The sequence below is a fragment of the Zalophus californianus genome, chromosome 4, assembly GCF_009762305.2.
Source record: "Zalophus californianus isolate mZalCal1 chromosome 4, mZalCal1.pri.v2, whole genome shotgun sequence".
Classification (NCBI taxonomy): domain Eukaryota; kingdom Metazoa; phylum Chordata; class Mammalia; order Carnivora; family Otariidae; genus Zalophus; species Zalophus californianus.
Genome location: NC_045598.1, coordinates 79,685,867 through 79,712,925, shown reverse-complemented (window position 1 = coordinate 79,712,925; position 27,059 = coordinate 79,685,867). Strand labels below are relative to the sequence as shown.

At 42.9% G+C, this 27,059-nt stretch overlaps 1 protein-coding gene across 6 annotated transcripts in view; it reads right to left on the bottom strand.

Moving 5' to 3' along the window:
- The window catches only part of SLC44A3 (solute carrier family 44 member 3), a 91,593-nt gene that overhangs the window by 52,322 nt on the left and 12,212 nt on the right, over positions 1-27,059 (bottom strand). For all 6 annotated transcript variants that reach the window (XM_027611102.2, XM_027611109.2, XM_027611120.1 and 3 more), the window contains 4 exons: positions 9,578-9,738; positions 7,428-7,517; positions 6,078-6,202; positions 903-1,089 (listed from right to left, as the gene is read on the bottom strand). In XM_027611102.2, the coding sequence (XP_027466903.2) occupies positions 903-1,089; positions 6,078-6,202; positions 7,428-7,517; positions 9,578-9,738 (563 nt within the window). The remainder of the gene's footprint in view (positions 1-902; positions 1,090-6,077; positions 6,203-7,427; positions 7,518-9,577; positions 9,739-27,059) is intronic.

Here is a 27,059-nt window from a genome sequence, read left to right as displayed (position 1 = left end):
TGTGAATGTGGGCCTTAACCAAATTGAACAGAGGAGTTAGAGAAGATCTAAAACTGGACCAAAGTGTGCTTACAGACTAGCTGCCCATCCCCACACTGCTTGTTACTAGCCCACAGCGAGATGAAGAGCTTGCACCAGAACACAGACCGACTGCTTAACGAAGCCCAGTGTTTCCTTCTGCCGACATTTCCCCCCCACATTGCGAGATTTCTCGATAAATGAGTGGTATATATTCCGACACAAGCTCATTACCTCATTTCAGACAGTACTTTAAATAGCACTTCTTTGCCCTGTTATGGGGCTTCAAAAAAATATCGTTTGCCCTACCTCAAATCAAGTGAATCATGATCTCTGAGGAGGAGGCCCAGGCAACTGTACTTTAATAAAGCTGATTCTGAGGAATCCCTCTGGTGGAAAACCACTGTATAGAGATAACAGGACGGGGTGGGGGTGGGATTCAGGATTGTCTTCTCAGGACCTAAGCAATGTGACCATGTGCACTTGCTTTAAACGTAAGCTGGCTCTGCTGGGCACAACAGACTTTTAATAGGGCGATCTTCTTGATCGTTGATGTGAGAGGAGTTGGCAAATTGCCGTGGATAAAATCTGAATCCTTCTTTCTAGAGGCTTTTGTTCATATTGTAGTTTTTCTGAAAGCTCTTTCAGTCCTTACTGAATTTATTCTCTCTTGGAACAAACCCAGTTTCTTTAATGCCAGTGTGAAAGAGGAAAAGGGTTTTCCTGCTTTCCTCCATGACAGGGCCCCGGCAAGATCACCACCACTGTCATCGGACACGCCTCGTTGCAGGGGAGATTTGGTCCCCATGAAAACAGGTCAATGGCTCCAAAATGGCAGGGTCTTCCGTGCCCACCTCCGAGGTGATGGAACCCAAAGCTCTTACCTGCAGTCCCCAGGCTCAGCAGCACAGCTACCCAGAAGACCCAGAAGAAAATGAGGATGGCAAAAGTCCACAGTGGTTGCAACAGCAGGAAAGGAGAGTTGCTGATGGCCTTATTTATGACTTGAAAAAGTTCAACTGTCAATTTTATTCTCTTTCTGAGGACAAAAATCAAGCCGAGCAGAACTGCCTGGTGAGAAAGGGGTTAGAATAAATGACTCAAAATAATGAAGAACTGAGAAGCAAACCTTCATATTTCACTGATATCTCAGCAAACAGTTCTTTATCTACTATTTTTATTATAATTGAACAGAAAAATGTTCAAATGCTAATTGAGCATCTACTATGTGCTGGTCCCTATGAGAGACCCTGCAGCTGGAAGAGTGAACAAGACACAGTCCCTGCCCTAAGGGAACTTGAGGTCTGGTCAGAGAGCAAGAGAAAATGCAAATAAGGTCCTCTAGGGTCAGAGAATCATCTTCTATCCCTTACCTCCTCCCCACAATACCCAAAAGACTCAGAGAACGCTCAAGGATTGCAAAAGGCAAGGAATGCAACTATATGGGGAAAGGACAGTGATTATGCCTCAAAGCAACCTTCTGTGCCTTCCTCTCTACTGGTTTTGGCCTCCCTCCATGTAAATTTCATATTAAATTCACCCCCACAACCCAGTCCAGCCACCTGCCATCTCCTCACACCCTTCACAGGCGAGCTTCTGCACAGACTAGTCTCCATCTGCCATCCACACTTTCATACCCTAACCTAGAGCATGGCATGTGAATCTCTGTCCATTCCTCTTTTCTTAAAACTTTCTCCTCCCTTCACTTCTGTGATCACTCTTTCTTTTGGCTCCCCTCCTACTTCTTCAGTTGTTTCTCAGAGTCTTTTGGGGCTATCTCCTATTCCTTTGTGGTCTTAGCATCCTTCCTAGCGGCTGATAACCTTCATTTCAAATAAGAACCTCCAGATTTGGGGCGCCTGGGTGGCTCAGTTGGTTAAGCGTCTGCCTTCGGCTCAGGTCATGGTCTCAGGGTCCTGGGATCGAGCCCCGCGTCGGGCTCCCTGCTCCATGGGGAGGCTGCTTCTCCCTTTTCTCTTGTCCCCTGTCCCCTGGCTCATGCTCTCTCTCTCAAATAAATTGAAAAGAAGAAGAAAGAAGAAAGAGGAAGAAGAAGAAGAACCACCACCAGCACCACCTCCAGCCTCACCCTTCTCTAGGCGCTAGATGAGTAAGCACGTCAGTTCCCGGCCAGGCCATGAACATCCGACTGTGTCTCAAATTCAACTCGTCGTGAGCCAAATTCATTATCTTCACATAAAAATCTCCTCTTCCTTCTAGATTCCCTACTCCAGAGGCCCTAATTTTTTTGGACTCTTCAAGAATAAGTAAGGTTCCTCTCTTGTATATTTCCATATTATCCCAAACTTACCAACTGTAGCACTCGGCATTTTCTACTGCAAATGTTCACTTAGCTGAATTTCCCATTAGGTTAAGCTCCCCAAGAGCAGAGCCACCCCTGGTGCACAGCACAATCCCAGTCACCTGCGTTCAATTTCCTAGATCTCTCAGTCTCTAGTCCCACAACTGATCACAGCTCAAGTCCTATCCTCAACCATCTGTACCCTAATAACGTCCTCATTAGCCTCTTTTTTTTAATGTAATTTAATTTTTTTAAAGATTCTATTTATTTATTTGACAGAGAGAGACACAGCAAGAGAGGGAACACAAGCAGGGGGAGTGGGAGAGGGAGAAGCAGGCTTCCCGCTGAGCAGGGAGCCCGATGAGGGGCTCGATCCCAGGACCCTGGGACCATGACCCGAACTGAAGGCAGATGCTTAACGACTGAGCCACTCAGGCGCCCCTAGCCTCTGTTTTTAATCCCCTTGGCTCCCAACCCCTACTACCCCTTTCCCTCCTCTAACCCACAGCTAAAGGGCTCTCTGTAAAGGGTAGCGTCAATGATGTCATTTCCCAGCTCAAAATCCTTCAACAGTTACCTGTGCTTCTGGATAAAGATCAAAGTCATCATGATCCCAGATCAGGACCTTACTGGCATAGCCCCTCCCCATACCTGTCTCTCAGGCTTCTGCCAAGAGAACCTCCTACAGGTCTTTCTTGTGTCCATGTGACTCCACATGTGTTATTCCTTTACCCTAAGATACCCTTTCTCTTCCAGCTGGCCTGAGGCATTCCTGGCCCAAAGGATCTCACAGTCTAGTGGAGGAAAGTCGAAGGAAGGTGGGATAAACTAAAACTGCTCCCAAAACTGGGAGCAGAGCGTCCTGCCCCAGCTGAACATGCCCAGACACCCCTAAGTTGTAAAGGCTAAGTAGGAATTTCCAACTCTGCATTTTCTACTATCAGTAAGAAAGAGGGACCTTTTTTTGGTCTTACTTAAAATTTTCATGAAGCAAAATTATATGATCTTTAGGTAAATAAACTTGGCTTCTAGCTCCCAAGTGGAAAGCTAACATATGCATATTTCAATGCATGTGTGCTTTACAAGTTATATGCACGCATACACTACTCCTCTCACATTCTTAAGTACACTGCAAGGATGTTCATTAGAAGCGTAGAGTCAACTCTAACCTGACCCTCTCCCCAGTCTCAGCAGGGATCAGCATTACCTAATGGGGATGGCACTGGGGGTGCGAGCGAGGCTCGGCTGGGCAGCAGGGCTGATGCACCATGGGGGTCATGTCTTCACTTCATCCTTCTGGGCTCTAAGCCTCCAGGAGCTGCCCTTCAGCCTGTGCTCCTAAGCTGATGGCCTGAGGTGTGTGTTTAATGCCAGTCACCCTCTTTGCTTCATCACAGCTAGCGCTTTTTGTGAAACTATTTAGATAATGTTCATACGCAGCCCCCATCTTCCCAGAACAACGTTTTCAAGTTGATTTGTAAATTAGCTTCTGGGAACTCAGGAGACAGGACCATATATCCACCCAAGTGTCCTGGTAGCGGACAAGGATTTCCCTGGGAAATCTTCACTAGATGAGACTCTTGGTATCCGCTGGGCTCCAGCATGTAGGGAGGGAGTGGGGGGAGACGAGCGGGATGGGGCTCCCACGTGAGCAAGCAAGAAGGGATGAGGGTTGAAGGAGGGGACCTTTCTTCTGCTTCTGTTCCCCTCTTGCCAAGGTTGGTTTGCCCCTCTCTTTTGCTTTTCTGGACAAGCGGGGGTAAGAAAGGCGGAGGGAGGGAGAAGAGGGGCAGCTGCTAACTCCTCTTCCCCCTTGGACACCAGCACTGGGGACAGAGAGTGGTGCCTGACTACACGACAGGATGTGACTTTCCCCGTCTTCCTTCCCTCACCTTGTGCCGGGGTCCTGTGGGAGCCAAGCTGGGCTGGCGGGGGGAGCAGCAAGCGGGCAGTGGTTTTCTTAGGCGGGGTTATCCTCTTGCCCTGTAGCCAGCCCCACTTTCTCAGCCCCAGGTCTCCAGTCAGGGGCATTAGGGGTGGCCGAGCTTCTGTGGCGGATGCTCCCCAGTGAGCAGGGAAGTCCATGGAACCTTCAGGAATACCCCCATTTGACAGATGAGGAGACCCAGGCCTAAGGCCAAGCCATTCTGTGAGGTCACATGGTGGGTAGTAGGCCATGGGTCTGAACGCCCACCCGAGACCACAAAGGCTAGAGTCTTTCCCCGTGTAGCACGTCATGCAGTTGCTTCCTTTGTAATTCATCTAATCAGGGGACAGGTGCTATTGGTGTGTTTTGTCTTGCTAGCTCTGTTGCCTAGTACAGGACCCAGTGCACGAGAGGGGCTCAGTAAATGGCAACGAACAATCTAGGGCTCTTGTGAGGACATGCCCACCCAGCAACCAGCACTTGGCAGGAACTTAGTAAGTAGCGGTGACAAAAGTACCATGTGAATGGTGTGGGGGCTGGTTTGCTGCTACCCTCTGACACAACCCCTGAACAGTCCTCACAGACACAGGTGAGAACAGCCTCTCTGCCTTCACAGCCTTCCCTCACGCTAACCTTACCTCAGGGAAGAGAAGTCACCCCTGACTCTGGAGTCTGGGTGGCCATTAAAGGTTCAGTGTGTAGAGACAAAGGAAGCCCTATGGAGCGCTCAGGGAGAAGGCGGGCTGTCCCCTGCTGCCCAACCGCTCCAGCCTCCACCTGGGGTGCAGGGGGTCCCTTCTCCTTCAGCCTCCTTACAGGCCCTGGAGCAGCTGCAGGCCTGGTCCCTGCCCAGGGCAGGACAGATCAGGAACTTTCCTTAGTCATACACTTGCTCCCTGAGATGCACTCCATGTGACGAACACACACACCTGAAACCTCACTAGAAAGGAGAAAATGTGGAGACTACTAAATATGGGAATGGAAGGCTCTCCTTAGCCGAGAACTGGTGAGAGAGTCTGTGCTCGCCGGCAGAATTAAAGGGCTTGTGGGAACCCTAGCTGTGGCCCATCCACAAACGGTGAGTAAGCAACACACCAGCAAGGGTGGCCATGGTGGCCTAAAAATCAGCCCCAGCCCCCGTCCAGGGCCTTGTGATTCTAAGGCTTTTAATGCCCCCTGCAGAGTGACCTGAATGATTTTCCAAGCTCCCTCCTCCCACAACAACCATATCTGCTGCCTCAACATTCTGTTAGCCGGTTTTCAACTAGGGTGTTCACGGGGGAGGCAGTGGGTTCTCTGAACACCAAAATCACTCAGTGGCCCATGGGTTTGGAAATAAAAGGCTTTCTGTGTTCAAGGGCAGTGGGAGCTGCCACACCCTGGAGGGGGCAGAGCATCCATTGGCCTGAACGGGGAGGCTCCTCACAAACAGGAAACAGGAACTGTTGTAAGTCTGCACCCCCCCCCGCCACTTACAGCGTCCACCTTACTGCCACTTGGGGGTAAAAATGGTTCTACTGTGTTCAAGGAAAATGAATCAGCACAAGTAACAAATCAACCTCTGAGAGCTGGCAGAAATGACCTGGGAAGAAGGTAAAGCCTTTTTCCTGTTTTTTTTTGAAGGTTTTGATTTATTCCTGTGTGGGTATTGCAAATAAAAAAGAGAACGCACTAAACATGTATACATTCACCATACTATTATGTATGCATACTCTGAGGTTAAAAAAAAAAACCCACCCAAATTCTAGCTGTTTTTAGTTAAAATCCAATTATTTGGATTTCAGAGTTTTAGCAGGCTACTTGAACTCCTGCTGGAAGGGCGTTTCTTACCGTGATTACTGTAGATAGAATAGCAAACCCCAGCAAACACTTCATATTTTCCCTTTCTGTGTCCAATTCTATGCTGAGGTCATGGGTATAGTCGTAATACAGCCACCATAAGACACCACAGACAACTAGAAAGCAAAACACCAGGGCAACTCAGCACAGATGCATGGGTAACTTCCCCCCCCCTCCATGTGGACCATACATGGGGTGGCCTGGCTCGGGCAGTGGGTCCCAAGGGCCTGGGGCTTTATGGGTACCACCCAACCCTCCAGAGGAGCTGGCCAGGGCCAGGGTAGCCTCCCCAAGGACCGTCCGGGCCCGCAGCGGCTGCTTGTCTTTGGGAGGCATGGGGAGGGGATTCCAGAACACAGGTGCGTCCTGTCAGCCCAGCCTGCAGACTGGGTATGGGTGTGAGCAGGGCGGAAAGTGCACGGGCAGGGCAGTGAGGGGAACACCATTCAAGTCCAAAGTCTAGAACTGCCCGAGGAGCTCCACTGGCGCCGACCCCTGCGGGAACCGGGACGTCAGCGTGGCACTCACGAGCCTGGGTGGGTAGCCTGACATTGCACATGCCCTCCATTTAGGCACTACCTGCACCTACACCACCACCAGTGACTAGAGGAGGGTCACACTGGTCTTCCCTTGTCCTAGGCGGGAAAGGGTCCGTCATGAGGGGCTGTGCCCGTCCTCCAGCATGGCACGCTGTGCACCTGTGAGCCATAGGGCTCTAAGTTGCTGAGGGCAGAGTTGATTATTCAGGGGCATGAAACCCTACAGTCATACCAATTATTAAAAGTTCAAGTATCCCATGCCAGCTGGTAAATAGCTGTTACCTTGAACTTTCTGTGTGCCCCTCTCTCTCAGACCCCCTTTCCTGACAACCCCTGGATGGACCCACAGTCCGGCGACAAAAGGGGAACCCGTGGGCACAGGGAGGGTCTTTGGGACCCTGCCCCAGCTCAGGGCCTGAATTGTTTTAGACTGGTGGGAGCCTTTGCATGACAACTGTGGGGACCTACATGTCAACAGCTGATGTGAAAGGTCAGAAGACACTCTTTAAAAGCAGGCATTCTTTCCAACAAGCCTTGGAGTCTGTTAATGGTAGGGCCACGAGGACCGCTGGAGAGAGCGGCAGAGATCACAGACCGGCATCAACTTGGCAAGTATCTGCAGGACACAAGCACGTCCCTTTGTTCTCTCTGGCTCTGAGTTTTCTCATATGTGAAACGCTGGGGTTGGATGAAAGACTCTCTGAAGCCTATTTAGCTCAAGAATGCCAACTTTTAAGTTCCATACTTAATGGAAAGGCTTTTCATTTAATCAAAAAGAAATCCATCAAGTAGAAATACTTACACAACAGTCCCAAAATAATCAGTGCGATGAAAATGTGAACCAGGAGGGTGGTGATGAATCGGAAGGTGACTATCATGCCCAAAGACAAGGCTGAAAAATTAAGCAGAACATAAAAACCCCAACAGCACTCTCAAGGTGTGAGAGTGATGATGACAATGGCAGGGCTATCATGACTCCCAGAAGAGGGAGGGCTGAGGAGTTCCTTCAGTTACTAAATATCTTCGACATCTACTAAACAAAAATAACAAGACACACCCAGAGCACTCTCTGAAGCATATACAAGTTCAGTCTGTATAGTAAGCCAGTTTCTGAAGCCCTAGCATTCTTCTTGCATTAAAATTTTTTTTTGTTAATTAGGTCTTATTCCCAAATACCCAAAATGTTTTTTTTAAGAATTTATTTATTTGAGAGAGAGAGAGAGAGAGAGCATGAGCAGAGGGGCAGAGGGAGAGGGAGAAGCAGGCTCCCCACTGAGCACAGAGCCCAATCCCAGATCACGACCTGAACCTAAGTCAGATGCTTAACTGACTGAGCCACTCAGGTACCCCCCAAAATGTTTTTTTTTAAGTTCAAATGAACCATTAAAAAAATTTTTTTTTTTTTACCATACTTAACTCTTTTGACTTCTTATTGAGCTTATGTATAGTTTTAACTTTAAATGTTCTCAGGTATTCTTATTAAATATGAAAAATTAATGCCTTTTTTATTTTTAAAGATTTATTTATTTATTTGACAGAGAGATAGCACAGATAGGCAGAGAGGCAGGCAGAGGGAGAGGGAGAAGCAGGCTCCCCGAGGAGCAGGGAGCCCGATGTGGGGCTTGATCCCAGGACCCTCGGATCATGACCTGAGCCGAAGGCAGACGCTCAAACGACTGAGCCACCCAGGCGCCCCAATTAATGACTTTAGAAATGACAATTTTAAGGTTCTAATGTTTTGGTAAGCTGTATATGTAAAAAATCTGCACACTATTGTCCAGTACTTGGGCTTTTAGGCTTATGCATTTATGTTAAGCATTTCAGTGAATTTATAGATACTATTTTACTTTTTGTCTAAACAAGAAATCAGGATTACATATAGATATTTTGGTGTAGTGGTTAAGAATGTGGGTTTGGGGATCAGAACACACCCTGGGTTAAGTCTCAGCTCTGCCACCCAGTCTAGTCACCACATGACTTTGGCCAAGTCACTTAACCTAAGCCTCAGTTTCCCCTCCTACAAGTGGTGACAGCATTCTGACGAGGTTTTAATGAGTTAAGAGTAAACACAAGGCCTGGCACATTTGGGTCATAGGAAATCGGGAAGTTACATAAAGGTGACGAGTTAGGCATCCCCAAGCATTCAGGAATTAGTAACCCTCTGGTAATGAAATTACAGAACACTCAACTTGTAAACTGGTAAAATCATGGCTGACCAAAGAATTTCTTTCAACCAAACAGTTGGGGAGCAGCCACTGCAGAAAGGGGTAGACAGCAGGCCATTACTACTGCCCACAACAGCAGAATGTGTTAATTTGTTCAAAGACAAAGTTGACTCTTAAAGGGGTTCTTCAAGTTGGAGGACAGCAAATAGGAAGTTAAAGGGTCAGGGGTGGGGGTAGCTGCTTCCAGAAACGCCCGGAAGAGGCGTGTCCTGGCTTGAGGCCTCGACGTGCCTACAACCCAAAGCAGGCAGTTGGCTACATCAGGCCACTGCTGTCTGATGCTATTTAACATGATGCACGTGCCTCCTTCCCTTGCTCACCAAGCAACCTTCTGACCTGGCTTACTTATGGAGAGAGGGCAGTCTGGCCAGAAGACACGCATTTCTGGTTCCCCTGACAGTTGTAATTTTCACTGCCAATTCGCAAACTGGCCAGCTTGTGAATCTGCTTTGCACACCCATGCTTACTCAGAGCTGAGGACTAGGCTCTGGAACATGGCCACTGTATTAAGGCAAACCCACATGCAGTTGAGGTCTCTTGGCAGAGAGCCGGCTGGTGTTCCCCTAATACTATTGCCCCCTCTCCCACCTGAACCTAAAATATTGAAAATATTTATGAAGAAAATATGTGAAGTTTTATCTTTAAGTCAAGAGGATAATTTTCACTGTACAACGTAAGTGCTAGAAACTTTGGCACAGTCACTGTAAGAAAACTAACTGAAAATTACCTAATGCAAAGATACACAGGCCGAGGATTATGTCTCTTCCTGACATTATTCCACTTAGAATTCGATGGAGGATGTCGACATCATTTATCAAAACAGATGCAAACAAGGAATAGCACTCAGGCGTTTGAGGGATGCATCGGTTAAACAAGGGGAAAGACTTGCTAAAAAGGAAAGAAAAAATGGCAGAGATGTTTATTTAATTACTTGACTTAAAAAATGTTTATTTAAAATTCTCAACAAATAAGAAAGCATAAGATCTGCAGTAATAAAAAGTTTAGCATCCTGTTTGCTAAATACACTTTAGAAAGCCAGGCAACTGTGCTCTCTTACAGTAATCAGCTGATGCTCTGGGTGGGGAATGATGATGGGGACCCAGGGAAACCAGAAATCTATACTTGGAGAGTGACATTTCTGACTTATAGTGGCCCTTCTTAGACACAAACTCCAACTCCAGCACAAGAGTTGCATGTCTTTAAGGAACTGTTAGACACAAGGGGGCTGGTTCAGTGGGAAGCTGTGTCAATGAAACATGCAGCTTTATTCTATCCTCTTTAAGGAGGTGAATAAAGCTTGACAGGCTTGCTCTGAACAGAATGGGTACTTGGTAGTGATGAATGTATGAATAAAGCTGCGGTTGAGAACTGGTAGATGAAAAAGCTGATCCTCTTGGGACCTCTTCCTGAAACATAAAAATGCTCAGGGATGTTCATCCTTTTTTTTTTTTAAATTTTATTATGTTATGTTAGTCACCATACATTACATCATTAGTTTTTGATGTAGTGTTCCATGATTCATTGTTTGCGTATAACACCCAGTGCTCCATTCAATACGTGCCCTCTTTAATACCCATCACCAGGCTAACCCTTCCCCCCACCCCCTCCCCTCTAGAACCCTCAGTTTGTTTCTCAAAGTCCATAGTCTCTCATGTTTGTCTCCCCCTCCGATTTCCTCCCCTTCATTTTTCCCTTCCTACTATCTTTTTTTTTTTTTTTAACATATATTGTATTATTTGTTTCAGAGGTACAGGTCTGTGATTCATCAGTCCTACACAATTCACAGCGCTCACCATAACACATACCCTCCCCAATGTCTATCACCCAGCCACCCCATCCCTCCCACCCCCCACCACTCAACCCTCAGTTTGTTTCCTGAGATTAAGAATTCCTCGTATCAGTGAGATCATATGATACTTGTCTTTCTCTGATTGACTTATTTCGCTTAGCATGATACCCTCCAGTTCCATCCACGTTGCAGATGGAAAGATTTTTTTTGATGGTTGCATAATATTCCATTGTATATATATACTAACTCTTCTTTAAGGGATGTTCATCCTAATGATTCTTAATGAGGCCACAAGCACCTTCACAGCCTCCTGCCTTTCTTTCCTTCCTTGGGTCCCCACAGTGAAAATAATCCCAACCCAAGAAGTGCCAAATTATCTGAAAAATTGCTAAAAACCAAGTACTTTTTGAAGTGTGTGAAGATGAAACATCTGAGAGAACCCAAATGCAAACCGTATTATATTGTCATGAAGAAAGAAATGGCTTCTGAACTTTCACTGAACACAACATAGAACATATGGAAGAATCTTTCTCAGGAAGTCACAACATTACAGAAATAGTTCCTGAGTCACTGAATAGTGATTCAAGAGGAGGGTAATACAAATAAGCAGCTTTTCCCTAATTAAAAAATTTGAAGGTGTAACACATTCTCATGGCTCAAATTCCAAAAGGTACCATAGAATAAATAAATAGTGAGAAATGGCCGTTTTTTTCTCTTTGAGGAAAAATACATTTCTTCTCAGGCAGTCATTGTTTTTGTTTCTAGTATATCATTCTGTTTTTTCTCTTTTTTATTTAAGATTTACTTATTTTAGAGAGAGAGCATGCATGGGTCAGTGAGCAGGGAAAGGGCGGGGTGGGGAGAGGGGGAAAGAGAGAGAGAGAGAGGGAAAGAACCCTGAAGCAGACTCGCCGCTGAGCATGAAGCCTGACACGGCTCGATCCCAGGACCCCGAGATCATGATCTGAGATGAAATCAAGAATTGGCCGCATAACTGACTGAGCCACCCAGAAGCCCCTGTTTTTCTTTAAGTAAACTCTATGCCCAATGTGGGGCTCAAACTCACAACCTAAGATCAAGAGTCACAAGCTCTACCTACTGAGCCAGCCAGGTGCCCCTCTATATATCATTCTAGAGACTTTTTAAAACATGTGAATGTAATAGGAAATGTAAATGGAAGTTCACAGCTGAAGCTCAAAGATAATAGAAATTATACTCCAAAATGAGACGTTAGACCCCATCGTACTGGGCTTGCCAAAAAAAAAAAAAAAAAAAGGTAGAAAACTGGTTATTCTTTTTTTTTTTTTTTACTGTAGTGAATAGCAATTTAATATTCTTTTTTTATTATGTTATGTTAATCACCATACATTACATCATTAGTTTTTGATGTAGTGCTCCATGATTCATTGTTTGCGCATAACACCCAGTGCTCCATGCAGAACGTGCCCTCGAAAACTGGTTATTCTTAAACCCCTCACCCACACTGGGAGTTGAAGATTAGAAGAACATTTTAGAAAATAAACTTCTAATTTTGGAGTAGTTTTCAAGTTACAGAAAACTTGCAAAGATGCTACGGAGAGTTCCTATGTATACCTCACTCACCTTCCCCTAACATCGTTCATAACATAACCACAGTACATTTGTGAAAATTAAGAAATTAACATTGTTACTATCCTATTAACTAAACTACAGTCTTTACTTGGATTTTGCAACTTTTCATTAATGTCCTTTATTTTCTCTTCCAGAATACAATCTAGGATGCCATGTTGCATTTAGTTGTCATGTGTCCTTTGGTCTATGATAATTTCTTAGGTTTTCTTTGTTTCCCATGACCTTGACACTTTTGAAGATTCATGGTCAGGTATTTGGTAAATTGTCCCTCAGGTTTTTTCATAATTAGATTGCAGTTATGGGTTGGAGAAGAACACCACAGAGATGAAGTGCCCTTTCCATAGAATCACACTGGGGAACATGATAGCAACATGACATCACTGGTGAAGTTAACCTTGATCACTTGGCTAAGGTGGTTGGTATCTGTCAGGTTTCTCCACTGTCACGTTACTATTCTTCTAGATTCTTTGGGAGGGAGTCACTGAGCCCAGCCCACCCTTAAGGGGATGGAAATTAAGCGGGAAGTATCTACATACATTATTTGGGATTCTTCTGTAAAGATTTATCCCTCTATGCCCTCCCCCCATTTATTTAATCATGAGTATTTATTCTTTAGGTTATAATCTAGTATGCTATTTATTCTGTTGCTCAAATCATTCCAGCTTTGGCCACTAGGAGGTCTTTTAGGCCGGCCCCTAGGTAATTTTGAGCACATCCTCACTTTGTGGTTCTGCAAGATTATGCCACCCTTATGTTGTATTTTCCTTATCCAAGTCCTAAAATCAGTCATTTCTCCAAGGAGCCCTTGGAAAATGGTATTTAGAAACCAGTATCTGGGTACTGGGTATGCTCATTGCTACTGGGATGTCACTGATCCTAGGTCCTCTTATAATCAACCCTAGTATGTACTGTCAGAATGCTAACTAGTACCCCTGTGAGAAACAAACTTACCTACTAGAGCATGGTGCCTATGTACAGTTATTTTTGTCTTAGTTCACAGCATTTAGTCATAAGGCTGTTTTCCAAAGTTACATCATAGGTCAGTTCCTTTTCTCTCTTCCCTCTTCAGTGAGGTTATGTCATATATTTGTATTAAGTTAAATTCATTTGTCATAGTCTATCTACATTCTTGATACTTTGATTTTATTTTTTTTTTGGATACAGTAAAGTTGACTCTGTACAGGTACTGATAAGTACATTGGATCATGTAAAAGAGCAATTCTAAAGAGTTTTTCATTTGTTTGCTTTGTTTTTGTTTTTTGAGAGAGAAGAATGTTCATGTGAATCCATTCCTGTCCCCAAGGGAGAGAGGGTGAGAGATACCACTCCTAAATCAGATGAGAAGGGTTTCCTAGAAAACTCAGAGGGCTTAGATGACCCCATGGGTTAAGGTCTGAGCCCTGAGAAGTGGAGGCTAGTGTCCTTGGTGTCCAAGACAGCTACATGGAAGATAGGGGGGCCCTTAGCAGAAAGAAGCTGGAGGTGGCTGTTTAAGGTCCCAGGACCAGGGAAGACTTAGCAAATGACCATCCAGGGCAGAAATGCATTTGACCACATGAAGAACACTGCAGCTGAGACCGCCAGAGTGATGGGAAGTCTCCAAAGAACCCAAAACACGTCCACGGGAGAAAACTGGCTGGAACATTTCCCAAACCCAGGAAACTGGTACTAGTATCGATCCAGTAAAAATGCTCCTGTTCCCTCTTATGCCTCTTCACTTTTGCTGTGCCAACCCTGAGAGTCAGAAGCCTGTTTCAGTAGACGGTGAGGAGGAGGAGGAGAGAGAGGACTGCAGCCCCCTTCCCTGACCAAAGCCTTCCCATCCGCTCCTGGCCCAAGAGGGGGGAGGGAGAAGTTTCAACTGTCAGTCAAGTCTGAAGTCTATCATACTGGGCGGAACATTTTAATTACTGAATGGAAAGTATCTCTTACCATTTAAAGTGACTGAGTAATTATTACTTGAAAGTAACCACAGTGGTCTTGGGAATTGTGTTTTCATTCAGGGACAGAGAAAAAACTAGTCCCACTGAATAAACGTAGAGACAGAAAGAAAGTAGAAAACGGAGAAAGAGAAATTAGGAAAACAACCTCATTTACAACTCCATCAAAAAGAATACCTAGAAATTAACTTAACCAAGGAGGTGAAAGACCTAATCTTTGAAAACTATAAAATACTGATGAAAGAAATTGAAGACAACATAAATGGAAAGATACTCCATGCTCAAGGACTGGAAAAATTAATACTGCTAAAATGTCCATACTACCCAAAGCAATCTACAGATTCAGTGCAATCCCTATCAAAATACCAATAGCGTTTTTCATAGAACTAGAACAAATAATCCTAAAGTGTGTATAGAACCACAAAAGACCCTGAATAGCTAAAGCAATCTTGAGAAAGAAGAACCAAGCTGTAGATATCACAATCCTAGACTTCAAGATATACTACAAACGTGTAGTAATCCAAACAGTATGGTATTGGCACAAAATTAGACACATAGATCAAGAGAACAGAGAGCCCAGAAATAAATCCACACATTTATGGTTAATTAATCTATGACAAAAGAGGGAAGAATATAAAGACAGTCTCTCAATAAACGGTGCTGGGAAAACTGAAGCTATATGCAAAAGAATGAAACTGGACTACTTTCTAACACCACACACAAAAATAAACTCAAAATGAATTAAAGACCTAAAGGTGAGACATGAAACCATAAAACTGCTGAAAGAAAACATAGGCAGTAATTTCTTTGACATTGGTCTTAGCAACATTTTTCTAGATATGTCTCCTCAGGTAAGGGAAACAAAAGCAAACATCAACTATTGGGACTACACCAAAATAAAAAGCTTCTGCACAGTGAAGGAAGCTATCAACAACACAAAAAGGCAACCTACTGAATGGGACAAGATATTTGCAAATAATATATGACAGGAGGGTGGTATCCAAAATATATAAAGAACTTATTCAACACCTAAAAACCAAATAATCCAATTAAAACATGGGCAGAAGACCTGAACAGAGAGTTTTCCAAAGAAGACATATAGATGGCACAAGACACATGAAAAGATGCTCAACATCACTAATCATCAGGGAAATGCAAACCAAAATCAGTGAAATATTACCTTACCCCTGTCAGAATGGCTAGAATCAAAAGACAAGAAATAAATGTTGGCGAGAATGTGGAGGAAAAGGAACACTTGTGCACTGCTGGTGAGAATGTAAATAGGTGCAGCCACTGTGGAAAATAGTATGGAGGTTCCTCACAAAATTAAAAATAAAATTCCCATATTATCCAGTAATTCCACTACTGGGTGTTTACCCGCCAAAACCAAAAATGCTAATTTACATAGACACCCCTATGTTTTTGCAGCATTATTTACAATAGCCAAGATATGGAAGCAACCCAAGTGTCTGTCAATAGTTGGATAAAGAGGTGGTATATTTAAACAATGGAATATTACTCAGCCATAAAAAGAATGACATCTTGCCATCTGTGACAACATGGATGGACCTAGAGGTTATTACGCTAAAGGAAATAAGTCAGTCAGAGAAAGACAAATACCATATGATTTCACTTATATGTGGAATCCAAAAACAAAAAAAATGAACAAAAAAACCTCATAAATACAAAAACCAAACTGATGCTTGTCAGAGGGTAGGTGGGTAGGGAGATAGTGAAATAGATAACAGGGGATTAAGAGGTACAAAAACCCAGTTATAAAATAAATAAGTCACGGAGATGAAAAGTACAGCTTACAGAACATAGTCAATAATACTGGAATAACTTTGGTGACAGATGGTAACTACACTTATCATGGTGAGCACTGTGTAACATATAGAATTGTCGATCACTGTGTTGTACACCTGAAACTAACATAATTATATGTTATACTTCAATAAAAAATAAAACCAGAAAAAAATATCCACACAAAAATAAAGTTCTTTCTGATTACACCCTGTAGGCTATGTTTGTCTGATACGACACTTACACAAACAAATACATATATATATGCATACACACACGCACACTTATATGTATATAAACACCTAAATTACACTTAGGATATAGCCTCCTTTTTATGCAAAAGGTAGTATACAGCATACCGCTCTACAGTCTGCTTTCTTTTTTAAAATTACAACATCTTGACGCTCTGTCTCAATCAGAATATAAGGGATTCCTTTTATTTTTACTGAAGTAAAATTTATGTAAAGTGAAACGTACAGATCTTAAACATACAATTAGGGACCTTTGACAAATATAGATGTTTAAGCAACCACCCCTTTCAAGGTATAGACCATTTCTATCATCCCAGAAAGTGCCCTCAAGCCCCCTTCTGATCAATCTCCAACCCGTATAGGCACTATTAATCTGATTTCTAGAACTTTAAACACTTTTTTAAAAAAAGATTTTGTTTCTTTATTTGTCAGAGAGAGAGCACAAGCAGGGGGAGTGGCAGGCAGAGGAGAGGGAGAAGCAGACTCCCTGCTGAGCAGGGAGCCCGATGTGGGGCTTGATCCCAAGACCCTCGGATCGTGACCTGAGCTAAGGCAGACACTTAAATGACTAAGCTACCCAGGTGCCTCTTCGAATTACTTTGTGTGTGTGGTAGGAGGTAAGAGTCCTGGTACAAAATGAACAAGTGTCACTTTTTCCCTATGTCTTTCCACTTATTTCAGCATCATTTGTTGAAAAGACTTCTTTAACCCCATGAAATTACTTTGGTACTTTCATTAAAAATCAATTGACCATGGTGGCGCCTGGATGACTCAGTTAAGTGTCCAACTCTTGATCTCAGCTCAGGTCATGATTTTAGGGTCCTGAGACTGAGCCCTGCACTGGGCTCTGCGCTGAGCATGGAGCCTGCTTGAGATTCTCTCACTCACTGCCCCTCCCCACCCTGCTCTCATGCACTCTCTCTCCAAAAAAAAAAAAAAAAGTCAACTGACCATGTATATGTAGTTCTATTTCTGGGCCCTCTGTTCTGAGCCAATTATCTCTTTGTTTATCTTCGTTCCAATACTGCTGTTAAAAAGAAAACCACAGGCCCCAAATGGTGTCACTTAGGCTGAGTCCCCAAACTGGGGCTTAATACCTAATACAATTTCAACCTTCCCCAGAAATGTAATCTTAACCAGTCCGAGGAATTTTTTGATGGGTGCTAATGAGCCTGCCGCATGGGCCCTCTCCATCCTCCAAAAGATGATGAGGCCATCTGCAAGATAGCTGCTCTTCTCCTAAGGGAAAACAACCTTGCCTGGAACAGTCCTTTCCTTTGGCTTTCTTGCCCCGCCCTCTTTCCTATAAACATCTTCCATTTGTAAAGCTCCCCAGAGCTCCCCTCTACTTGCTGGGTGGGGTGCTGTCTGATTCATGAATCATTAAATAAAGCCAATGAGATCTTCACGTTGACTTGGTGGAATTGTTTTTTAACAGGTTTTGGCGGCGTGGGGATCCGAAGCTAACTTCTGACGGCATTTGGGTTCTCGAGAAACACAACTGTAGCGTCCTGCAAGGCCTTCTGAGTTCATGGTTTTTCTCCCCACTTCCTCTCAGTTTCAGCCATGCTCCTCGTGTTCAAGCTACTGATCTAACTGGCTTTCCAGTCCAGGGTGGACAGGTCAGTCTGGACTGACAGGAGGCTCGAACAGAGCACCAGTCTTTAGCCCTTGGTTCAGTCTACAGTTCTGTGTTAGAATCCCTTCTTAGTTCCCGTCCACAGTCACCGTGAATGGAGTCTGCTGGTTTAGTCCACACAGGGGATTCTTGGTGATTCGCACGGCCTTCTCTTGGCCAGTCTGCAGCGCCATGTTTTGGTTACTGCTGGTTTGTTGGGGTACACATTTGTTTTTTTAATGTAAATAAAGGCCATTGCTAGTGGGGCTCTTGGAGACCAAAACGCTGCAAAAATTGGTGGGAATTGGTGGAGCATTTAATAGCTGTTAGAGTACTTGCCATCTAACTCAGACTCCTGCGTTAGGATGCTTGGTCATGGATCAGATTAGATTGACACTAGGTCACCTGCCAACCTCAAGAAAACTTCCGTGCAATGAGGCACGCAGTAAAACACAACCCTAACCCAGCAGCAAGTTCTTCTGAGGTCTTAATTTGACTCTGACAAACCCAAAGGCCTAACTAGAAGGAATGGGATCCTTTGCATCCAGAGAGCTGAGCATGCCATCTTCTGGTGCTGAGCACCTGCTCATCTTATGTCTAAGAACGACAGTCCTAGAAGTTGCAGGTATCCAGCAAGATAAAAAAGTTTTACCAAAAATAACGTAGAATTGCAATGGCCATTATGGGGAACGTTCCAGTTGGACAAGATCATTCATTTAAGAAGTGCACTTGAAAGCAAGAGTTTCCAAAATAAACAGAATGGGGTACCTGTTTTAACTGGCTTGCAGAAGCCTCCAAAAGGTTTCAAAATTCCAAAATAGTTTCACTGGACGATTCATTAAAAAAGCTAATGAAAAAAGAGAAAAGGAACCTAAAGCAAGACTCTAAGACTGCCGTTAACTCTTACTGTTCCTCTCTAGTCTTCATTCAAGTACTTACCCTAGTGAGCCTCAGGCTGAACTGCCTTTCCCTTCTGAAGAGACTCTTAACTGTGACCTTTTGAAATAAGACCATTCCAGGCTACTGGTGATCCTCTTCAGGTATCTCTCTGTCCTTGGTTAAAGGTCGAACTAAGGTCTAGAGTTAAAACATTTCTTAAGCCCTGGGAGGATCCTCAAGAGTTTTTATAGATTACCTCTTGAACCCAAGTGAGGGAGGGGAATAAAAATTCACATTGTCCCTTACTTTCTACATAGAGACCATGGGGTACTGACTCTGTCCTGGGAATAACTATTTCCTTCTTGATTGTCTCCTTCTGTGTCTTAAGAACGAGGCTTGGCTTTCTGTCTGGGATGTTCTTTGGCTATCTTTGACAGTGACTCTAGATCTTGTGAAGATGCTGTGTTTTACATAACTCTCTTCGAGGACGCCTCTTGCGTCTGTAAGGTTAATCCTGCCCAAAATACTGTCCGTCCTGGCTGGAACCTGACAAAACATTTGAAAGGACTTAATAATTCTAGAATCAGAAATTTGGTCAAACTGGAAGCTGATACTCAGAGCCTGAATTTTTAGTTTAATTTATTGTTATATTTTCTTTTTAGGTCTTCTCCCTCCAAGCTAAATGCACCCAGAGGAAAATGTACACCATAGGTGGATGGGTGTGTCAGTCCTTTGACATCAGTTAAGTGGCAACCCCATTCTCTGAGGGGTTGAAAACAGTTGTCCTGGGAACACCTGGGTGGCTCAGTCAGTAAGCGTCTGCCTTCGGCTCAGGTCATGATCCCAGGGTCCTGGGATGGAGCCCCGCATCGGGCTCCCTGCTCGGCGGGAAGCCTGCTTCTCCCTCTCCCGCTCCCCCCTGCTTGTGTTCCCTCTCTCGCTGTGTCTCTCAGTCAAATAAAGAAATAAAAATCTTTAAAAAACAAAACAAAACAAACAAAACAAAAAACCCCAGCTGTCCCGGTTTTACAAATCCAGTCTTTACAGGGCGAGAGGTGTGGCTCCAGAAACAATTCAAAGACAGCCAGTCCCTTTTACCAAATCCCAAACCTCCCCTGTTTATCTCAAAAGGCTGGTAAATGTAAACCTTCCGGCTTTAAGGGGACGGAAGTCATAGTAGGGAGCGCCTGCGTTTTTTTTCCTGTGCCTTTATAATGTGCGTGTTCAGCCTTCTGTCTGGTGTTCTCGGGGGCTTTTCCAGATTGCAGGGAGGTATTCTTATCAAGGAAACAAAGGGGGGGAGTGAAAAGGTCATTTGGAACTTGACTTGCCAAGGACAAAGAACACCTCTTCAGTGTCTTCTCCACAAATTTTTAAAGCTTTAGTCATCTAGACAGTTCAACTTAACTTATTTCATCTATTGGAAAAACCACCTCAGATCCAACTTTTATGACTAGTAAATTTTGTACCTTTTTCATGGCAGGTCATTTTAAAATAGAAGCTGGAAGGCAGCTATGCTCACCACTGTAACCAAAACAGAAGCTGGAAGTTTTCTGTGTCTCTGAATGCTCACGTGTGTCAAATGAAAGAGAACTTCAACTGCCTCGTTTTCGGTTTTTTTTTTGATTGTCAGTCTGTATTTTCTAACTAAGGTCTTTCCAGTTTATCTTTTATCTCAGGCAAAAGACCCTGAGGGCAAGACATGCCAGATGGGAATGAAACTATCCCTCAACAGTAAGGACTGCCCAGAGCCTGCAAGACCCCACATGACTGACCCCAAAACAGTGACTGGCTTGACCTTTGTTGACCACCTGGACCTACCCACCGAACTTTGTCCCACATTTTCCTTATATAAAACCAGGAAATATTTGTGGCACTCTGGAGACCAACTTTGGGACACTAACCCATTGCCTTCCCGGTGTTGGCCTCACTGAAAGAAATTCCTTTCTTGTTTCATCACCACTGGTCTGTCTTTGGGTTTTGTTGTTGGTGGTGAGTGGCTGAAGGCATGCATGCATATGCTGTAGTTATATGGTATTTTATACCTCCAGATGGTATTGCTGAAATTAATCTGTAAAAGAGCTCTATTTATATAGCTTGAAGGCAAGTGCTTGTAAGGTTTGGCCATTCTAAAACTCTTGGAAAGATAGAAACTAGAAACCCAAATGTTTTTCAAGTTCATGTGATCTGGAAAAATATTTAATATTAAAGCAAACTTCAGGTTGATGGTTTAATTAAAACAGACATCAAGAGTAAATATAAAACTTTTATTCTACCTGAGTTTACTAGCCTAATAAATTCATGTTAATGCTTGTAAGGTCTGTCAAAAAAAAGTAGCTTAGGATAATGACTGACTTTGCCTAATGTTGAATGAAGTTTTTGTAGGTAATTAACATAATTATTAAGGATAAGTAAATAGATGTAAGCAAGACAGAAGTTTATAAATGAACTTTTCAGCAATATTTATGTCTACTTAAATAGTTTTCTCAAATTTTCTTTTTGGTAATCTAAAACCTTAAAGTTTTGCTGAGTTAGGTTAAATGATGAGTTAAGTTAAATTTATTAAATACCTAGATCATTTCCAAATAAGACAAAATACTAATACATTAATTGTTAAACATAGGTTTATCTACTTTAACTTCTCATTACAGAGAAATGAAAAGATATTTGTATATGTTAATGCCATATGGAAAAATTTCAAAAGGCACATGCTTCTAGAATTTTTGAAATGTATTCATAAATTTGCAATTTTAAAGAATGGGTTATCAGTATGTTCTTGTTACTGTAGGTGTGTTTCCCAGATGGGCTGAAGCTTTTTCCTGCTGCAAGGCTGACGCCCCCATGAAAGCAAAGAAATTGTTAGAAAATATGTTTCCCACTTGAGGTATATTTTCCCTCATCTCCAGTGATCAAAGCACCCACTGCACTGAGCAAATCATACAAACCTTAACAAAACTTTGCAAATGTGGTGGTATTCTCTCAGAAAACTTTCTGCTGATCCTATCTCATGCTAGTATGACCAGCTACTGGTCTTTAAAGCCTTATGTTAAGGCTTACCATCGACAGGATACACATGCTTTCCCTGACCCCCCTGTTCAAAGGCTCCTGTTGGTCACAGTCTGGAACCTGGTGACTGGGTGTTTTGGAAACATCATTTTTAAAAAAACAGCTCTTGAGCTCCGTGGGAAGGGACCTTACCAAGTGCTCCTGATCACTGACACAGCCGTAAGACTAAAAGACATAAGAGAGCCTTGAGGACACATCTTACAGCTAACAAAGGCTCCACTGACGTTGGTCCTTTGCACACATCGGATCCTCTAAATCAAATTGATGGGGAAGAGATGTAGCTGACCTTGAGGTGGACTGCTTCCATTTGAGACACCAGATTTAGACTTCATACTTTAAATAGAAAACCCCCCTTCCTTCTTTTCCTTTCCTTTATTCTGGCATTGGCCTGGAAAGATAACACCTTCATCTGTATCTCCCTGCTCATTGCTAAGTGGGGGTAACCTCTTGTTTCAGGCTAGGAGAAAGTCTAACTGTGCCCCTAACATTTCACAAATAAAATAAGACATCTAATCAGCTGACTCTCCTTAATTTCCATTTTGAGTTAATTTATATTGACCTACCAAAGAGGCTTTCAGGATTCAGGACTCACTCCTTATGGCCGATCCCTATTTCCCTGGTTAGGGATAAATGTAAATGAGGCAATGATTGAAAACTTTCCCTTAATTCTTAAAATTACTGCAAAATCTGCTGTTAAAACAATAGCAGACCAACAAATATCCTTAGACTCTCTAGCCAAAGTTGTCCATAATACCAGAACAGCTCTTAATAATCTTTCAGCTGAGCAAGGAGGTGTCTCTGCTGTGGCCATCACCATGTGCTGTACCTGGATTAAGACCTTCTGGGGAAACTGAAACTCAATTACATAAAATCACAGAACAAAGCACTTGGCTTAAAAAAGGTGACTCTTTCCACAGGGTCTTGGCGCCATGGCTCTAAAGTACACTCCAATATTGTGAGTTATCCTGTTTATAGTAATCATCATCATCTCCCTGGGGTGTTGTATTCTCTGAAAAGCCTTACATCCATGATCGCAGCCGCTACCCACCAAGCAAATATCTCCCTAAGACCGGAATGTCTAAGGCACAAAGAAAATGACCCACTTAAAGAATGTACATCTGAAACCATGACCTGGGAATATCACAGGGGTTAGGCGAAATGTCCTGACCTACAGATACAGCGCAAAGGATCAACAAAACCCACAAACACGCCAGAGCAAGGCACTAATGCCTTACACTTTGCTCCTGTTTCCCAGTTACTCGGAGAGTCTGATCAAAATGGGGTAACTGTTAACAAGAAACCCATGGGCTCAAAATGGTGTCACTTCAACCAAGTTTCCAAAACAGGGCTTAATATCTCATCTAATTGCTCTTTCGACCTCCCCCAGAAGTATAGTCTTAACCAGACAGCCAGGAATTTTTCAATTAGCACCACGTGGATGAGGTAATCTGCTTAAGACTCCTTGCTTTTCCCCTCAGGGAAAGCCCCCTGGCCTGGAACAAGTCTTTCCTTTTGCCAATAACTTTCTTATCCCACCCTCCTTCCTATAAAAACCTCCCCTTCAACTTCGCAGAGCTCTCCTCTACCTGCTGGGTGGACGCTGTCAGATTCATGAGTCAGTTAACAAAGCCAACTAGATCTTCAAATGTAGTCCATTGAACTTTGTTTCTTAACACCACATTGTCTTAATCACCATAACTTTATAGTAACTCTTGAAATCAGGTGGTATGAGCCCTCTAACTCTGTTCTTCAAAAATTGTGTGTGTGTGTGTGTGTGTGTGTGTGTGTGTGTGTGTGTGTGTGTGTAACTCTTGGTCTTTAGCGTTTCTGTATTTTTTTTAGAATAAATTTGTCAATTTCTAAAAAAAATTATGTTGGGGCGCTATGCTGAGTCTGTAGGACAATTTGGGGAGAAATGACATCCTAACAATATTAAAACTTCTAATTCACCAATAAGGTCTATCTCTCCACTTATTTTGGAGTTCTTTAATTTCAGAAAGGTCTTTAAAGTTTTTAGTCAAGGTCTTCCATGTCTTCTGTTAAATTTATTCCTAGTTATTCTATATTTTTCGATGTTGCTAAAGATGGACTTTAACAATGATTCCCTAATTGTTCCAAATGTATAGAAACGCAATTTGACCTTGTATCTCACAATTTTGCTAAATTCACTTAGTAGTTACTTTGTAGATTCCTTTGGATTTTCTATATAAGCAATTAGGTCATCTGTAAATAAAGATGATTTCATTTCTTTTCTATTTTTCCGTCCTCTCTTTTGCAGTTCATAGGACTTCCATTACAACGCTGCATGTTAGTGGTCAGAGCAGATATCCCTGCTTTGTTCTCATCTTAGATGGGAAAGCATTCAATAGTTTACCATTAAGTGTAACATTAATTGTAGATTTCTCACAGATGCTCTTTCTCAGACTGAGAACATTCTCAGCTATTCCTAGCTTGCTCGTCTCTTATTAAACAGACAGCTAAACAGTGTTACTTTATGTAAGCAGCCGGCTACTGACAGCCATGTAGATTGTTTTCACTCTTCCGCTATTACAAACACTGTAATAGGAGTAGACCCAAATGCTTTCAGAAATTTAGTACATGATAAAAGTGGCATCTCAAATCAGTGACAAAATGACAGGTTACTGAACAGGTAGTGGTGGGACAACTGGACAGGCATCCAGGGGAAAAGCTGGATCTATGCCTTAAATGAATAAATTCCAAATGGATTAAAGATTTTATTTTATTTTAAGTTAATTTGGTTTTTTGCACAAATGTCATATCATAGCAGTATAAGTGTACCTGCAGATTAAACTTCTAGAGGTAAAGAGGCGCCTGGCTGGCTCAGTTGGAAGAGCATGTAACTCTAGATCTCAGGATCGTGAGTTGGAGCCCCACGTTGAGTATAGAGATCACCTAAATAAATAAGCTTAAAAAAATAAATTTCTAAAAGTAGACAAGCTTGATTTAAAGGTATATACATTCATCACTGGTGAATACTGATGCTTTGCCCTCCTGAGATCCCTGCCTCAGCAATGTAGGAAAGTGTCTATTTCCCGACACCTTTGCTAGTAGAGCATATTATCCAACTTCATATGCTGTCATCTAACCACTGGAAGTGTGAAAACATTAGATTCTTACATAGAATTTCCCCTATCACAAGGGAAGTCCAGTCTCTCTCTTTTTTTTTTTTTAAAGATCTTATTTATTTATTCGATAGAGAGAAACACAGCGAGAGAGGGAACACAAGCAGGGAGAGTGGGAGAGGGAGAAGCAGGCTTCCCGCGGAGCAGGGAGCCCGATGCGGGACTCGATCCCAGGACCCTGGGATCATGACCTGAGCCGAAGGCAGATGCTTAATCGACTGAGCCACCCAGGGGCCCCTAACTCCAGCCTCTTTTAATATGTTTAAACAACACTGCTTTTTCTTTGAAGCATCTATTCATATTTTTATCTCATTTTTATACTAAGATACTATTGGTCCTTTAAAAGTTAGATTAGCAAGATATTTTATAAATTAGAGAAACTAATCCTTTTATATGAACTGCGACTTATTTGCCTGTTAATTTTGCTTCTTGTGTTTTGTCAGGCAGAAATGTTTTAGTGCGGCCAAACTTAACCCATTTTTTTATTTTATGTCTTCTGAGTTATAAATCATAGATAGAAGCCTTCCTTACCTTCAGGTTATGGAAGAATTCTCCCATGGCTTCTAGTATTTTCTAGTTTCACCATATACATTAAAATCTTTAATCCGTTTGGGGTGCCTGGGTGGCTCAGTGGGTTAAGCATCCGACTCTTGATTTGGGCTCAAGTCATGATCTCCGGGTTATGGGATCGACCCTGTGTTGGGCTCTGCTGGGTGTGGCTTGCTTGAGATGCTCTCTCTCCCTCTTCCTCTACCCTTCCTCGCTCAAAAAACAAATTAATTAAAAAAATAAAATCTTTAATCCATTTGGAATTTATTCATTTGAGGCAGAGATCCAGCTTTTCCCCTGGATGCCGGTCCAGTTGTCCCACCACTACCTGTTCAGTAACCTGTCATTTTGTCACTGATTTGAGATGCCACTTATATCATGTACTAAATTTCTAAAAGCATTTGGGTCTATTCCTGGATTATGTAGTATCTTGCATTGATCTTTCCACAGATGAACTAGTACTGTCACCCGCTAGACCCCAAGACATGACCTTTATTGCTAGCCTGCTTGTACCCAATGACCTTTGTCCCACATTTTCCCTTAAACTCTTCTTTTCAGCTTACCTCTTAACTCAGACAAAAGACCTAAGGGGCATAGCACCCTCTGATGGAAACCAAAACTGCCCCCCAAGCAATAATGACAGCCCTGACTCAGGCCACCCAGACCAGTTTGAGCTTAGCCCCACCTCACAGCTGTGCAGATGGACCATGGAGTGACCCACGGAGTGACCGACAGTTACCTTTATGACATCATAGTACTAAAATCTCCAAAGAGAAGCACAAGCCTCACTTACATAACATACAATGTGTGTAAGGCATATTTCCTCAAGATACGTGTGCGACCTGGTGCCTGCTTCTACATATGGGGACAAGGCTTCCCTTTCTAAATATTCATCCTCACTGTAAATAAAAGGAACCCATTCACCCTTGCTCAGGGAGTCAGGGCTTTGGAAGTTATTCCTCGTGATCTCCTTATTTGCGGCAAATAAAATTTCCTTGTGTGTAACTCACCTGGTGTGTGACTCACCTGGTATAGTTTCTATCTGTGACTCACCAAGCAGCAAACTCACGTTAGTTCAGTTACAGTATTTTAGTTATTAAACTTTATAATATAGTATGTTTTAAAAACTGAAAGGACTAGTCTGTTTTTCTCAGATTTTTTTTTGCTTTTTTTAATTTCCTTACAGATTTTAAAATCAGCTTATCTAGTTATTGAAAAAGATTCTGTTTTTTGTTTTATTTGTAATCATGATAAATTTATAGCTTAACCCAGGGAGAAATGACATCTTTATAATGTTGAGTCATACTGTCAACAACACTGTCTTTCCACTTGTTTAACTTTTCCTTGTAGCTTAGGAACATATTAAAGTGTTCTTTTTATGGTTCTTGTACATTTCTTTTTTTTTTTTTAAGATTTTATTTATTTATTTGAGAGAGAGAGAATGAGAGATAGAGAGCATGAGAGGGAAGAGGGTCCGAGGGAGAAGCAGAGTCCCTGCTGAGCAGGGAGCCCGATGCGGGACTCGATCCCGGGACTCCAGGATCATGACCTGAGCTGAAG